The sequence below is a fragment of the Carassius carassius genome, chromosome 10, assembly GCF_963082965.1.
Source record: "Carassius carassius chromosome 10, fCarCar2.1, whole genome shotgun sequence".
NCBI lineage: Eukaryota > Metazoa > Chordata > Actinopteri > Cypriniformes > Cyprinidae > Carassius > Carassius carassius.
This window is the reverse complement of record NC_081764.1, coordinates 3,082,950-3,101,423: the sequence shown is the minus strand read 5'-3', so window position 1 is coordinate 3,101,423 and position 18,474 is coordinate 3,082,950. Positions and strand designations below refer to the sequence as shown.

At 35.3% G+C, this 18,474-nt stretch overlaps 1 protein-coding gene across 2 annotated transcripts in view; it reads right to left on the bottom strand.

The window, feature by feature from the left end:
- The window catches only part of LOC132151536 (voltage-dependent calcium channel subunit alpha-2/delta-2-like), a 216,091-nt gene that overhangs the window by 109,169 nt on the left and 88,448 nt on the right, over positions 1-18,474 (bottom strand). For both annotated transcript variants that reach the window (XM_059559713.1, XM_059559714.1), the window contains exon 4: positions 16,855-16,914. In XM_059559713.1, the coding sequence (XP_059415696.1) occupies positions 16,855-16,914 (60 nt within the window). The remainder of the gene's footprint in view (positions 1-16,854; positions 16,915-18,474) is intronic.

The following is an 18,474-nucleotide window of genomic DNA, read 5'->3' as shown; positions in this document are numbered from 1 at the left end:
TCAGCTAATATAGCGAGAGAGATGTGAATGTATTGAATTCTTGAAGACACTTTTCTGCACTTTGTAAGCTCTCTATCTTCTAGTGTCAGCTCTTCACTGATCACTCTACACCAGTTTTTTAGTGTAGTTTTTGTTATTATTTTGATCTATATTTTTACATTTTGTGTTTTCATTTCAATTGTAGTGCCAAGCTGTTGTTTTAAATACAAATTTTGTTCTTTTGACTTTTACATTCGATTTGATTTTATTTCAGTCAACACTGATTTTATTCCAAGTAGTGAAAGTTTTTTTTTTACTGTAATAACCCTGGTACTAGTCTACCTAAAAGAAGGTCTGGAGTTAGCAAAGTTTACCAGGAGAGCACCTCAGAAACAGTTTCAACTGAAGAATTAAACAGCAAATTATCCAGATATCAATATTCTGCTTGATTTTCCAGGTTATGTCAGAAATATTTGTGTGAAATAATCAGAATTTATTACACATGGTGTCCAGGAAACCTGTTTGGAAATCATTTATAACGGATTTGTTTTGCAATTCCATTTTTTAACATTTAGTGACTAATAAATTTAACCTTTCTAGACATTTTGACAAACACAATTTTCACAATCCATTTAAATGTCTATAATTTGAGGTATTTCTAAATAATTGAATGGGAAATAAAGCAGTAGACTGGAACATGAGAAGTTATTATTGGCTAATACATCAGCAGGAAGAAAAGGCTGTGAATAATAATTTGATGAAGGATCAGTAAAGTAGGAGTAGTAAATTAGTAGGATCTTTTTTCTTTAAAGTTACATGCACCTATGAATTGTGCACAATATAACTAGACAATTTTTTAAAGAAAATAAATAGGATCAATTTTAGTTTGACATCAAATGCAGATGTGTGTGAGGGGCCTGAGGGTCCGGAGCCCTATTACCATACGATCACAATCCCAGGGTTTTTAAACAATTACTGCGTTTGAGCAGTGCACAGATTTTCATTTTATTGCCAATAAACAAATAAACATGTAGATAAAACAGCTAAAGTAAGCGGCACAAATTTGGATGCACTGAATGCCATTTGCCATGAGTAACAAACACATCAGTGTGCTGCACGTAACACAGTCTCATTTCAACTGCCAACTCATACAAATATTGTAAAAAAAAAAAAAAAAAAAAAAAAATATATATATATATATATATATATATATATATATATATATATATATATATATATATATATATATATATATATATATACATACACATACGTGTCCATGTGTATAAATATATATATAAGACAATATATAATTAAATATTATGTATAGCAAGTTGCATACAAATGATGCATTTTCAATTCTGATTTATTTTAATGAGTGTCAAGTGCTGTATCTTTGTGTCATTCTTCATTTAAAACCATTTAATTTAAAATCCCAATCCTTTTATGGATCTCTCCACCTTTTCTCCTTCATAACCTGTTTTTCTTACGCCTTATTTCCTTCTAATTTCTCTCCTTTTGTGGCTTTTCTATTGCCGTCAGATCACTGGAGCTGCAGGCAGCACAATCGCTCTGTGAATATTCCAATCCTCTGATAAGGCGAGGGAATGCTGTCCTGTTGCATTGTGGGTAATACGGTCCTCTATTGTTCTGTGAAAGGGTTCCATTGAGGAGTCTGTGTCTAGCAGCAGATAAAATCGTAACACGGCGTGGGCACACTGCCTGATAATGGCATGATTCACGGCAACACACACACACTCACACACTGCAACAAGCTTAAACTGATCTGGATAAGAGTGTTTTAACGAACAAAGATGAATATCAAAAGTCAAAAGAGCCCACCCACAAGCATCTATGATATCCTGGACCTTCCTTCAGTGGAATTTTTTCAATAGTTGATTATCTTCCAGTGGGAAATCACTTAGTTTGCTTAGTAAACATATAGCAATTACAATTTGAGAAATAATTTGAGTAAATAGAATGACAATAAGGGGTTATGGGTTTGTTCTAAACATTAATTCTAAATAAGGGTCACAGCAATAGTTAGAGATGGCCACCGGTCATTAAATCGTTTATATTTTTTTTTCTTCAGAAATTCAATGCAAAAAAAATGACTTTTTTGATGCTCATATTGTCCCTCCTCATTACAATCAGATTCAATTATAAAAAAAGCTTTTAAAGTAAAAAAACAATCAATTTTTTTTTAAAATACTTCTAGTATAAAATGCTAGTAGAATACTACTACTACTACTGCTAATTAATATTACTATTTTAAATTCTTAATTATAGAGGAAAAAGTCTGTGTGGATGATAAGTCCAAAACAGAGAAACTAAGGCAAATTGAACATTTCAACAAACAACACATCAGCATTAACAGTACTGATACATGCAAAATTCATCTCTCCTCACTATTATAGCACGTTTTGTCCAACATTTGTTGCCCCCCCCCATACTTATTTAAAAATGTTTTTAAATGAGCGCTTTTCCATGAGAGAGCCAAAGAGCCGCTGGCCCTCTTCAGAGCCGTCCTGAGAGCAGCCAATCAACAATCAGTCGCTGCCGTCATAACCCTGTTATTTGCGACCCCGTAATCATTTCCATCAAAATGCAGCGATGTCCATAAAATCTGCAGACAACATCTAAATCACAGGCAACCTTTCAGAGAGAATACTCATCGAGTCAAGGACACCGAGAGAGAGAGAGAGAGAGAGAGAGATATGGATGCATGTCAGTCCAGATGTAGTAGATGTACAAAAGGCTCATTTCATACACATATGTATTGACTAGACCAACACATCACCAGATCATCTTCAAGCCATGCTCTCTCTCTCTCTCTCTCTCTCTCTCTCTCTCTCACACACACACACACACACACCATAATCACCATGCAAATGGCCTGTTAACATTTCCCAGGGATATCATTTACAATTGAAACGTGTGAATGTGCTCAAAATGTCCAGCAATATAGAAGGGACGAAATTGTTATCTGTCATATGAGCACAAACATATTTATACATACAGCAGTCGGTTAGATGGCTGTCAAAACAGGTTTCTCCTTGAATGCCGTCTGTTTTTACACCAGCAAGATCCAAAGAAAAAGAAACATTTGGTGAAAAACACCATGAAAATGAAAAAAGGAATTGCATATAAAGCAGGTTCTTTCAGTTTTTAGATATTTTAGTTGTGTTGAAAATAATATAGTGCTCATAAACGAAAAAAAAAACCTACTTTTTTTTTCATTTTACTGATTTTACCAAACTAAACAATTACACAGATATAACAAGTTCCAACAGTGATATAGAAATTATGCCAAATTTAACATTTTATCAGAAAATAAAGACAAATGCAATAAATAAAACATAAATAAATAAATACGAAAAAAGTGACAGAAAGGTAATAAAGTTTAAAACTATTATTATCATCTATCCTTTAAAAACACTCCAATAATTATACAATGTAAAAAAGAATACTATGAATATAAGGAAAAGTTATTCTAATAGAAGAATCAGCCACATACAGTTCATCTGAATAGAAATACTGTTGCAAAAAAATACTGATGATGGTATCAGATGATATTTTGATATATTCCTAATCACTGGAATTCATGTGCTACAGTATTTTGGTTCTATATAATAAGTATTTATTTAATACAGGTCAATGGGATCTATCGGCTGTAGCACAAATAGTTAAGGTAACTGCTTGAAATAAACAAGTATAAGCAATGGTAGTTTTGAATGATGCCTTCTTAGAAAACATCACTGTAAAAAGTTATTTTTGGAATTTTAAAAACATCTTCTTGCAAACTGATCTACAACCAGATACAACATTCACAAAGATTTAGACACCTGAGACTATAAAATAAGCAATGACAAACCAATTATATTTCATTATAAGTAATTTCAGTTTAGTTTTTAGAGTGGCACAGAAGTGAGTGGGGTTTTTGTGTTATTTGCCTCAGTGTGAACAATGCCAGATAAAAAAAAGAACATGCTGCATAAAAAAAAACAGGTCTCAAGTCTTCCACCTGATAAACAATGTTCTCTTTATAAGCAAGAAAACCCCCCAAGACGTCATGCTTTTGTGCTGAACTTTCAAACATGCTTTAAATTGTTGCAGTACTTGAATCAAGGCTGCATCGACTGACTAACTAGCTGTGAAAAATACTACTGATTGTTTTCCAAATGACTTTATGCTAAAAGAAGCAGAATATTATGGCTGATCAACATGTGGTGCTTTACTTTATCTAAATCGGTGAGCATCAAATGTATGACAAAATTACTCTGCAAACAACACCATTCAATTCAATGGAAGTGTTAAAAAACTCATCAACCAACTGAACGCGTCCATTAGAAAAATTGTGTAATTTCTACCATTTTCAAAAGAGCTAGTTTTCTCTTTTTACTTCGCCTCCAGTCTTGGACACACACACACACACACACACACACTGATGGAGAGAAAGCCCTTCATGGGGGTTTAGCGTGTGATGAGATGGGCTGTTGTCTTTTGGAGCGTGGCGAGGTGGATTTGGGGAGCTATCGATCTGTATGGAGGGATCGATGGAGAGGCTTTAGAGACACCTCAACCCCTGAGCCCCATCTCTTCATTCGGTCCGGCCTTGCGACGTTGCGTGGGAGACCTCAAACACCTTGCAATTTATATAGACTGTGCAATCATTTACAATTATGTTCCCTGCGGATGCTTTCTTACTAAAGCAACTTGAAAAAAAGTGCACATGTGGTGTAAGTGGCAGCTACTAAAGCCGGTATATCAAGGGATACGAATCAAGTAATAAGGCGAGACATCAGACACCAAGACGAGAACTGCACAGAAGTTAAATACGTGGGGCTAATAGCATTTCTGAGAACACGCTTCAAAATAAACCATCTTTAATGGTATTAGCAGAACACTAGATTAAAAAAAATTCTCATGTCATCAAGAAATGCTTTTTGAGTGTCTTTATAAGGTCTTTTAGAGATTAAAGTAAAAAGCAACAGCAAAGGGCACAAAAAGTAGGCTATTCGTCACTTCAAAGAATAGTTTACCTAAAAAAGAAAAGATTGAAAGTATACTCTCTCAAATAAGGACATCCATGATGTATATGAGTTTGTTTCTTCATCAGAACAGACCTTTGCTCATCAATGGATCCTCTGCACTGTACAACTGTAATTGATGAACTGGAGTGGTGTGGATAACTTGTGGATTATTGTGATTTTTTTATCAGCTGTTTGGACTCTCATTCTGATGGCACCCATTCACTGCAGAGGATCCACTGGTGAGCAAGACCTGTAATGCTAAATTTTGTCAAATCTGTTCTGACGAAGAAACAAACTCATCTATTTCTTGCATAGTTGTAAAAGTGCAGACAGTAGTGTAGAGAGTGAAGACGAGTACTCTAGTTTTAGGCCTGCATGGATGCAGTGCAGCTAAAAAGTCAGTTTCCCTCTCTCTTTCTTTCTCTTTGACCTTTCTATTTCTCCTTGACTTTGACACAAACTAACTGCTTCTTCAGCATACAGAAGTGTGATGGCTCCCGGAGAGAAGCGTCAGAATATTCAGTCAAGACGTGGTTTGCAGAAGTGCAGAGGAGGCTGAGAGCTAAAGCAGGCTGAGTGCTTCTACCTGGAGGAGAGACACTCCAGTAAATTACAGAGACGACTCCAATCAGGATGCTAATATTACAAAAGCTGAAGGGTCACCAAGGCAACCACTGGAGGCAGAGGGTGCAGACGACATGCATGTTGATGTGCGCTGGACTGAAACTATGGGTCGAGATTAAGACTCATTTCATCATGAAAAAGGCTCTTATGTCTCTCAGGCTGCTCACAGCACAGCTCACAATATCATACTACGTACACCATTTTAACAGTATGCAGTATATGTACACTGTGCCCTGTATGCAGATTTGCTTTGTGCATCACAGATGACCTACAACATTCATCAAAATGCACAATATACTGTATCCCACAATGCAATGCCTCCAAATGTGACAAATTAAGCAATAGCTGTCATGATTTTAACATTAGTAACATTATCTTTTCATTTTATCTGCCAACATTTTTCAAATAATACACTGTAAAAAATGAATCAAGGGTCTGGTAATTTTCATTACAGAAATTAAGGTGATAATTCAACATATTTTGTATGTTTTATTAAAGAAATTGTGGTTCAGTTTTGTATAGGAAATATTGAGAACATTTCATTTATAAAACCAAGAGATATGTTTCCCTCCCTACTGTTGTTTAAAGTAATCTTAAGCAATTTTGAGGCTTGAACTGAGGAACTGATTAAAGTGAAATAAAAAAACCTACCTATTCTTTTAATTGTACAAAATAACTCAAAGTCAAATACAACCAGGCAATATTATTTTATAAATTAAATAAATAAGCTATAGATGACCTCTAAATATACTTAAATATATAAACAAACTAAATGTATAATAACAATATTTTGTAATAAGCAATAATAATTAAATAAACAAATTAAAAATAAACACATATACATGATCTCAACATTTTTAAAGCAGTATAAATATAAATAATACATGCTAAAAGTAAACTATAAACTATTTGAATAATTTGATGAATGAACGGATGAACGCATGCAGACGCTGGGCGCCACTTGCTAAAAGAGGCCATGGTTAACGTTTGAAAGGTTTTGCATACTGCTTCACATGCTATTCAAAAAAGTATTACACTATAGTTTACCATTCCAAATATTTTTGTCATATTTGTCATGTTTGTCTGATGTGCTCCAGTATCTGTAGATTAAATCCATCTCTCTGACCACTAATGAAAATGAAAAAAGTGAAAATGATGTGACGTGTGGCAAAGTATGGTGTCTCATAGTTGGAATTTGTGCTCTGCACACACACAGCAGTGAGTAGTGAACATACACACACACAGTCGGAGCAGTGGGCAGCCATTTTTGCTGCGGCGCCAGGAGAGCAGTTGGAGGTTCAGTGCATTTGATCAAGGGACTCAAGTGTGGTATTGAGGGTGGAAGAGCACTGGTAATTCACTCCCAACTGCCCCCCCCCCACACTTTTTTTAAAATGAATGCTAAGTGAAAGTTGTTTTTTTTAAATGAAAGTGGCTTGGATCGGTACTACAGTTGGTGCCAGCTTTGCCCTGCAGCCAAGCAGTGCAGTTCTGCCACAATAAAAACAGTCTTTGAGATAATTGGCTCTTCAAAGTGGAACAAAACTGCACTCTCTCCCCAGCCCCTCTAAGTGCTTGGGGTCCATTAGCCATTGAATACATTACTGGCTTTAGAGGGCCATCTTAAAGACCTTTAATCAAGCTAAAAGTAGAGATGTATTAGAACAACCTCCATTCTGGACCTCTTCCATATGTCCTTGAGCGCATAGTGTGTGTGGCTGTGAATTTGCTCTGGCTGTTGCATTTTCTTCTTATTTTATTATGCTATTAATTTTATATCTGTCAGCTTGATAATCTGGTTTAACACAATGTCAAATCATGTTTTTTAATCACCCTCCTATAAAAAAAAAAAAACATTCAGTCAATTTGTGGAGTTGTAAAGAAAATTGTAAAATGTAAAAAAATATATATTTGGTAATTAATTGTTGTTTCAAACCTATATAACTTTCAGTGAAACACATGAAGATTGTTGCAATTACAACTAGGACTAAAGCTTTCAAAATGGACACGAAAGCACTATAAAATAGTCCAAACAAAGTCCTTTGAATCCATAAAAGAGCTTTGCTTGGGGAACAGATTGAATTGTCAGTCGAAGTCAAATCTTTCCAATGAATCAACTGATCCAAACTGGTTTGAATAATTGGTTTATGAATCACACTGATTTGATTCTCTAGTTCAACTCAGTAAGTGACCAAACAGTTGGTAACCATTTACTTCCATAGTATTTATTTTATTTTTTTCATAACTTGAAAGTCATTGGCTACAGTCACCTGTTTGGTTACCAACATTCTTCAAAACATCGCTTTTGTGTTCAACAGAAGAAAGAAACCCATACAGGTTTGGAAAAACTGGATGATGGAAAACGTTTAAGGCACCTTTTCAAAGAGCCAGATTTGTAAGAAATGCATCTGCTGCCAGGTTTAAAATGATGATGTTGAGGGCCGTAGGAGCATATGAACTCTTTGTAAGTCTTTATAGCTGCAGGTTGAGCTTCTGGAGACATTAGGCATATTCAAGGGAAAGATAATGGAATGTGCAACCCATGTTAGTGACCCTCCAGAGGAAAGAGAGTTACAAAATGAACATGACAGAAGAGTGGGAAGTGCTTCCCTCAGGCATCTAATGCTACTGATCATGTATAACTGTCTAATACAATGAGTTGTGTGTATGACTCTGACTGAAATAAAATACTAGCATACTGTGCAGTACATACTATTTTTTTTTTCCAAACAATGTGACAAACATTTCAAATAGTAGTACACTACACTACTGTCACATGACCTTATCACAATGCCTGATTAGGGAAATGTTGTCTAAATAATCCAAAAATGTTACAAATGTAAAACTTGCAGACTGATCAAATAATAAATCACAAATACATAACCTGTGCTGGCAAAATGAGCAAATTTTCAAAATGAGTTATTTTTATTTTCCCCGTCTCCATTAAATTGTGCAGGTGTTTTGAAAAACTGTAATTCTGTGTACATCGAGATTGCACGCTGTCTGAGAGACGCATCTTTATGTGCATGCTTCCGTTGTGTTTACATCAGCATGGGTTTGAACTTCACATTTCTCTGGTTCAGACTCATGTCATCGAGAATCCACTATGAATATTCACACAGCTGGAATGCTGTGCTTTAAAACTAAACAAACATGTGCTGAGGGGAAGCAGCAGACGTCAAGAAGCTAGTGGAGAAAAATGTGCACCTCTCAGACAACATTTAAAAAAAGATCATTTTAGATGTTTAATTACTAATTGGAATATTGGGATCACTAGACAAGGGTTTAATGAACTCATTTTCATAATCGACCAACATTTAAATTTTTTGCTTTTTTTGCCTGTAGCTCAAAATTAGACCATGTGCATTCTGACTCATTTTGCCAGCATGGGTCACATATGTATAAAATAATAAAATGCAATACTACTTATGGACACAGAAGGTCGAATTGAATTGTGGTATATAGTGTTTCAAATCAAATCAGAACACCATAGCAGCTGCATAGCAACGCTTATACTATTAAGAACACCTTAGCAACCACATCTATACTACTCAGAACACAACAGCAACAGCACAGAAACATACTTAAAAATACTAAAAACAATCAATTGCAAAGTAACATATTAAACCATAGCAACTACAATGGCAACCACATAGTGGCACCTAAACTATTCAGACCACCTTAGCAACCACATATTGATACCTAGTGATACATTCAAACTACTCAAAACACCTTAGCAACAACATAGCATCACATAACTAAGAAAATATCATGGCGACACCCTAGCAACATAACAGCAAGTTTTGCACATTTTATTACAAAAAAAAACCCACAAAAACCTAGTTATACCTTTTATACTTCTTTTTGCTAAGCTAATTTTGATTTCACTTCAAGTTCCTACAAATCTTTACAAATGTAATTCAGTCACACAATACTGTACACATTGTAATCAAATTCCTGATTTAACAGACCACATCCGAGTGAATCCATATCCCAAACCATAAACCTAAAGTCAGAATACATCCTAACATATGCGGAGGGAAAATTTCATGAATGCAATGTCAAAAGAAGAACTGCAAGCTTCTTTTTTTCTGATGAAAGGCTTGATTGATTAGAGAATGATGATTATGGCAAATGGCCTGGAAGACAGCAGTCTCTCTCATAGCACAGAGCGCCTCTCCTCTCCTCTCTCCTCTAATGGCACAGCTATTAGCGCTAATGCATTTCAAACATACTGCTGACACATTGGATGGAAAGTGCACATCTTTTCCCCATCTCTCGCTCCTCTCACTGCTGTCTTACACAGCACGAGCCTTTCCTCACAACACTCTTCAAACGCATCTAATCAAACAGGCTTGGGCTTCCTCGCAGCTCTTTACCTTCAGACTGACAGCTACAAGTACAGCGACATACGCTGATAAGCACAGCTAACACTAGCAGAAACAGATATGGACGAAACCATCCAAATGCATTCATTGGTAATGAATAGAGCTTCAATTGTAGTGGTGGTATGATTACAGTCACATTAATGTGTTGTGTCACATTGAAAATAGTTATTACTCTAGTGCTAAGCACAGCAAAAACAAATGTAGCTATTATCATAGTAGCATGTTGCAGAACTTTATTAAAAAGCAACTACAGTTTGTGATCGCAGAAGACTCTTATTTGTATCTTATTGTATCTTGACTCTTATTTCTTATTTGACTCGCAGAAGGCTTTTATTTGTATGTACATTCCTTTATGTCTAAGCAGATGTGCATCAAAAGGTACTTTGGTTACTACCAAATTCACTAAGAAATGACTCTTATGAGTCAAATATTGACAAATGAAGCATTCAGTAGTTACAAGATTGAATAGTATTAAATATGGTATTAAAATATTCAGTGAAACAGTGGCGGGGCATCGAGCCAGAGAAGATGTAGTTTTTTGGTAGTCGTTGTGCTGCATGCACTAGTTTAAACGAGACAATCGCATTAATCAGCCAAGAAATGGCTCTCAAACCAATTCTGACAGAGAGGCTAGCCTAAACGACCTTGAGAAATAAGACGCAATAAAATAATTTAATGACTATTTCACACACTATTGCATTCAGATGGATTTAAAAGGCCAGCGTGCCATGACTTGCATTGCTGTTATTACAAGCCAAGCCACGAGAGCTCGATACTGTGGTCAAACATGACAAGCACTGCATTCAAACAGCTCATTCTGTATTGTGGGCAGAGACAGGTGGCTGGACAAACAAATGTAACATGTCAAACACTACATATAGTATGATATGGAATCATATAAAGCTAACACTACCGCTGCTACAATCTTGATGGTCCACAATTCATTATATTGACAAGGACAATCAGGTCATACCTGTTATGCAGCTCTGGCATATTTTATATTATTAATTGCATTACTATAGTTACTATATGAAAAAAAAAAATATATATATATATAAAATACATGAATTTAAATTGTATTCAATATAAATTAAAAACCTCTAAAACTAAAATATATGAAATCGGTATAAAATATATATAAAAAATAAAGAAGTTTGTATACACTTTTCATTTCTTTATATTTTATCAATTACATTATTTAAACAATAATGTATAATAACAATAATATTTAACAATATTTATTATAACTCAATGAAAACTAAAAAAAAAAAAAAAAAAAAAATGTACTAAATATATTTATCATGAAATTTAAATGTCTATAAAATAAAAAAAATATATATAAAATAAGGTATAAAACACTCATTGATCTATATATAACTGAACCGAGCTCTTGCCCACCTCTTCCAACCGAGGCAGGGACTGCTAAGCGGAGCGATCACACTAGTCAAGTGAACCAGGCTTTGGGTGTTAAGATTGCCTAGTGTGAGCACACCTTAATCATTCTCCCGCACACAAGAGTCTCTACCCACACAACAAGTGTTGTCCCACGACACACTCTTTGTAGGCAAACCAAATGTTTTTGCACTTTTTTTCATATAGCAGTGCAAAAGTACTTTTAAATAAAAAAAGTGCACAATACACTACTTTTGAATGCATTAATAGTTTGGTGTATAACAATGCGTTTAATCACAGACAATCATGCGATTAATCACGATTAAAAAATGTAAGTATTGCCCAGCATTAATATATATATAGCATTGCTAACATGTGCTTTTGATTTCTCTCCAAAATGATGTCACATCCTTAAATATGATGTCATTAGGAACTGGCTTTTGTTATTTAGAGGGGTATTAGAAACGATTAACAGAATGAAAAGTGATATTGAGAACTCTAGAAAAAACTATAAATTGATCCCCAATTAAAACTGTATTCACAAGAAACATTTTGATAAAAAAAAATAATAATAAAGAAAAACCTCTTTGATTTCTATCTTTAAAAATGCAGACTTTAATATTTTATCCAGGACATAAAGAAAGAAATAATATTTATTAATGCATTTTCATGTTAAAAATAAACTAATACAATTTCGATCTTTAAAAATACTGTTTTATATATTAATATTCAACAATAAAAATCTACAGTATGATTTATGTCAGTAATTGACTTTCTGTAAAGTGTCTCATAGTGTTTTACAACAGTACATTAATCATGTAGATCAAAAGAGTGACGGCGAGGACAGACGCAGGACTTTTGGAACAGATGAGGTGTGCAGTTATCTATCATGCCTGTCATGGTAATTAAATGTATATGGCAGCTGCGATGTCTGGCCATCAGGGGAAGCGCGCGGGGCAAAGTAATGGTGACTTGATCAATGAAGTACGAGCTGCCTTGCCGGTCACTACGGCAACAGCAGCCACGGCATTCTGGGAATCTGGGCCGATGATGTCACCTCTGTTAGCACAAAGCACATATGGACTGAGGCAGGTACCGAACAAGAGCTTTGCAAACACACACAGACGGGCAGGTGTTCTCGTTCCCACAGCTGGCCATGCATAGAGAAGAACACACGTGGATGTATACTAATAAACAGACGCGGCTGCGGGTTTGTGTACTGTGTGCACACTAAAGGATATTTAATTCATGTCAGGGCCTCCACATGAAAAGACCAGCTTTGCTAGTTAGAAAACGAGCACATGCATATCGTATCGTATCATATCATATCATATCATATCATATCATATCATATCATATCATATCATATCATATATCATATGATTTGGGGAGATGGGGAAGCTACTTTAAAATGACCCATTATTTAAAGTAGTAAAACAACAGTCAAACCCACTGAATATAACAAGCTACTAATAAAAGCAGTGTACTTTTTAAAAGGACAAAATCCCCTTTAAACTGTCACGTGATTTTGAGAACACATGATCAGACAAACTCACATGATCTCAGTAACAAATCCTCTCCATGCAGACTGGCAGTTTCAGTCACTGCTAACCAAATCTCACAAAGAGAAACCTGCACAGTGGCTGTAGAAACACAAGAAGACCTGTTTTAAATCGTTTTATTCACTTACGAATGCTTCAGGACAAAGGATGGTCCAAATAAATGGATTTCTTATAGTTGATGAATGGCAATCCTATTCCAATGAGACTGCAATATCAGCGAGGAGGCGCTGGGTGATGATTGGAATGGTTGGAATATTGGAAGTGAGATGTAAGGTCATTTTAGGGTGTCAAAATGACTTCTGCAAGATAACTGACTATTTTCTGCTGTGGTATAAAATGAAGAACATTGTTCTTGGATTTTCATGCAGGATAACACACTATCTCATGCTGCATAAATACCATGGTGCTAAACAGTTTGAAAATGTGTTTCTACAGCCACTGTGCAGGTTCCTCTTTGTGAGGTTTGGTTAGCAGTGACTGAAACTGCCAGTCTGCATGGAGAGGATCTTCAGACTCCAGTAGCTTCAAACACCTGTCTGCTGCTCTGCAGTGGCTTTTTTTTTTTTAAATCGTCATCTGACCAAGAGTCACTCACAAATCTTTTTACAGTTCAATAATCTCTATTTACCTAAGAAAACCTGACAAACTATTGACCAAACCAGTCTGAGATTGATACCAGTTAGCTGAAATGATGTGAAAAACAACACAAACAAAAACCTGACTCTTTATTGTACCGAAATCCTATTGATATGTCACTTTCATAATAATTTGGAACACGGTGTACTTCTAAGCATGCTACCATTTTGCATCTGATCCATGTGACACATATGGCCTCTTTTTCTCACCATCTCTCGGTTTTCATCCAGCTGTTGCTCTGAGACGCGTGCATTTTTGCGCTCCTAATGTGCTAAAGAGCATGTGAGACTAATCTAATTACAGCATCGCTCCAAAAGAGACGGTGAAACTGTTACAAATCTAAAACCGACAAATAGAGAGACCCCATGCTGTATTCCAGCATCCTCAATGCCCTTCCTCTCGTTCTTGTCTCTCCTGTGAAGACAGTGAATTGGTTTGGCCCCTACAGTGCTTCATTACCTGGCCTAATTATAAAGGCAAATGAAATCAGCCCCGAAATACATTATTAATGTCCGCACAACATTAGAATTCAATTGCAGTATTTGCAACAATATGATATTTTCAAACTGTTTTCACGCCTGATTAGAAATGAGGACAGATAAGAAGGAGGTGCGAGAGGAAAGAGAGAGATAGTGAAAAAGGAAGGTGGGCACAGAGGAGAGAGTGATGAACTGAGAGAGAGAAGACGTATATGAAAGACGGCTAAATGAATACTGCAAAAATAGACAGACGAAAGACGTGATGAAACAAAGGAACGACAGACTGAAATGTGCAATAGTTCTGACCTCTAACATAAGGAAAAAAGCACAAGTCAACAGGTGTTTGTGCTTTGACCGATCTCAATAGTCTAGCAATACTTTCCAATGCATAAATAAGATCTCATTAATGTCTTAATTGTTTCTCCAAGCAACAAGCAATCAGTCTAAATGGACATTTTTTACTTAAAGGAATAGTTCTTCCAAAAATGGAAATTTACTTAAAATTTGCACACCCTCAGCCCATCCAAGATGTAGATGAATTTGTTTCATCATGGGAACAGATTTGGAGAAATTTTACATTACATCACTTACTCACCGATGGATGCTCTGCAGTGAATGGGTGCCGTCAGAATGAGAGTCCAAACAGCTGATAAAAACATCACAATAATCCACAAGTAATTTAAACCCACTCCGGTCCATCAGTTAACATCTCATGAAATAAAAAGCTATATGTTTGTAAGAAACAAATCCATCAAGACATTTTTAATCAATCAATTGAGTCCTATTCATAATATACTTTCTCCATTGAAAAAGCCAAGCTCGATTTACAACCATAAACAGTCCAAAACATTACTAAACTAATATGTCAGTGGATTTCAGGACCACAGGAAATTGACTTTTTCACTGGAGGAAAAACTATTATAGATTGTGGACTAGGGTATTTTAGCCACAAGTTATGGTTTAAAGTTAAAATACTTTTGGTGATAGATTCTTTTCTTAGAAATATGCAGCTTTTCACATCATAAATTGTCAATTGATGGACTGGAGTGGTGTGGATTACTTGAGGATTATTGTGTGTTTTTGTTAATTACAAACCTCAGTAATTACGATAATTAAGATCTCAATATGAGCTTGAAACATTTCTCATTAAATTCTCAAATGATCTCAGCTGTGATCCAAATTCAGGGCGGTCGACCATAGGGACAATTTCAATTTTTTGCCGACTTTATGATTAAAAGTAAAAAAAACAAAAAACAAAGATGGATGAATCATGGATGAATCATTAACAATAAGATCAATAACATGCATTAAGAGTACAGAATGGGGGGATTTTCATTTCATGCCGACTTTAAAAATAAAACCCACCTACAAAGACATCCAAGGCTTTACAAAACCTTCCGAAACAGCCACTGTTTGGTGATACACAGAAAAAAAAGACATTGTATGTGCTTGTACGTTTATAATATGATCCGCATAAAGTCTGAAGTCTGTTAGGTCATTTGAGCTGATGCGGCGGTATACAGGGTGACAGACAGTGGCCTGCGTCCTCCATCGCCTCCCTCCTTCACTGCTGACTTAAGTGGCTAAGCAGCCATGAATAGAGATGGGCACTCAGAGAGGAGGTCTCATAATTATTAGTTTTAGAGCCTTTTCTCAAATATCCCGCGGGAGCAACGGGGTTAAAAATCCATTTGTGGGAAGTGTAGCATGACAGCAAGGCACGGTCTCCATGGAGACAGCCAACATCACACAGCAGTGTGTGTGTGTCATGAATGTGTGTTTATGTCTGTGTGTGTCGTATGTATAGAGTGCATTGGTATGGTGTTTTTGTAGCCATGAACAAACCTGCTCTAAAAAACAAGCTCGGACAACTTTAATACTAATAAATAATACAAAATGTAATGGTTACAAGTGAATGTGAAGTATCAAACTAATCAGCAATCTACACCATCTTTTGGTTGTCATTGCATATAAGCTCACAGATTCAAACTGTTCCTCATAATGCTGCCGTGGCGTCTGAGCTCGACCCTCCAAGGGCGCCTGGGGGTTTTGCTCAAGGAGCTCCACTGAAAGAGTTACTCTAGCATATGACAACATGACTAACTTAGCCAGTCGACTGCACTGAAAAAAAAGCCTCTTGGAGTAGTCAATGGGGCGTCCCAGACCAGGGACCATTTCAAAGCAACTGTGCTCCTACGTTAAAATACAGGCCGGCTGATACTCGGAACTTTTGCATGCTAGCTATAAAACAAAACAAGGTAGGTGTGGTATTTATTGACATGCCAATACTTTAGCAGCTTTACAATTTCTGTCTGTCTGTCAGACAAACTTTTCATGGCATGGTTGTTATCATTAAATAAGAATAAAACCTTAAAAAAAAATTTTTTTTAAATAAACATTAATTGAAACAATATATATATATAAAACTTTTTAGCTACTTTCCAAAGCATAATCTCCTATTTTCATTTAAAGTACTAAAATATATTTTGTTAAATTATTTTTTGTTTGCTTTAAACTATATATATATATATATATATATATATATATATATATATATATATATATATATATATATATATATATATATATATATATAATACAAATAAATAAATAAAAATGACACAAAACATTTACAAATAAAGTAATTCACTAATTCAATGAAACTACTATCCTCTGTGGCGATAATTATTTCTCTTCTACCATTACTGAAAGAAAGCAAATGATTGAGTAAACTGAGTAAGATTGTCACAGTTGATCTTACCTTGATTCCATCTTGCCATGGATGCTCCCGTTGGATGTCTTCAGCCTCTCTAGCCAACCTCTGAAAGAAAGAAAGAAAGAAAGAAAGAAAGAAAGAAAGAAAGAAAGAAAGAAAGAAATGTCAAAGGTGACGAATCATGTACAGTACAACAATGACCTGAAGTCTGAACTTGGTCCATCATTTTGGATCACTTCGACTCAGAAACACACAAGTTGTGTGCTTTCAAGTAAAAACTTTATGATTATTTTCTACAGACTGTTACGGATGCATCATTATTCAAATGATGGCTAATACTGCACTTTTTATTCCAGCGCTTAAAACTCCAAAGTGTTTCTGGGTCAAAGAGATTTAAAATGATCGAGCCATCCACATTTTCAAACACTTTTTTGTCTTCACTAGTTCATTTTAAAAAGGTCTGAGGTGTGAGAAATGAATTGTTAAGCGTACAAATATTCCATGAAGTTCTTTAATTAATGTGAGCTCACGCTGCACAAATAATTATAATAATTATAAATAAATTAGCACATGATTTTAATCAATTTAGATGAAGTACAGCACGTCAAACTGCATGAAATGCTTTTCAAAAGTATGTCAACTAGATTCATTGGAAGCAAAAGGATAAACAAAAGAGTACATATTTTATCTACAATAAAATGCAATGCAATTAATGCAATTCAGCTATAACAACATGCATTATAGTATTATTTTCTGCAAATGCTGCCTTATCAGTTTATTAACTTCATTGCAAGGTATAAGATGTAAAAAGTCTTTATAAATTAGCATAAAGAATGCAGCACTGGAATATAACAAATCTTATATAAAGTGTTGAATGTATTGTTTTAAATGTAGGATAAATCGTCTCTTGACACAGTTCACAGAACACGTGGGCTGCTCAGCATGTTATAGATTCATTACATGCGTCACCATCATTGAAAAGCTCCAGCTCTACAGAAACAACCCACTCCTCTGTGCTAATGGTGGTAAGTCACTTCAACCTGCTCAATATGTCAGGAAACTTTTCCCAGAAAGTCAGTGTGACAGATGTTTCACAGAAATTTACATTCATGAACAGATTTATTTTCCACTACACTGACTCATAGGCTGCTGCACAATTTGCATTCTTCTACTACACACTAAGTACGTGCTTCACTGATAATGGCAAGTATGTACTTTTGAGTATGTAGTCAAAGTATGGAAGTATTGGGACATACAGTAGTATATTTTTCAAAGTGTGTTTTCAAATGAAATGAAAAAGCTTATTGTTGCACACTATTTGTGTTTGCATGTAAATTCAGCATCTGCATTCTTTTTAAATCCATCATTCATTTTAGGTTAACACGTCTAAAAGTGCTTCTTGAAATGTCTTCCGAAACATCTGACACAAAATAACCATCTCTTATCATAACACACTATGATTTGGGTAATATTGGCCAATAAAGTACATTTAGGCTGCATCTTAATTTGCGTACTACATGCATTCTTTGTAGAACGCTAAATTTGCATTAGTGCATTCTAACTAATATTTTTTTGATGAAGTCCTAATCAGTAACACCAGTGTGGTCAATATTAGTTCAAATGCATGTTATGAAAATACTGAACCAATCAATATGATTTAGCATG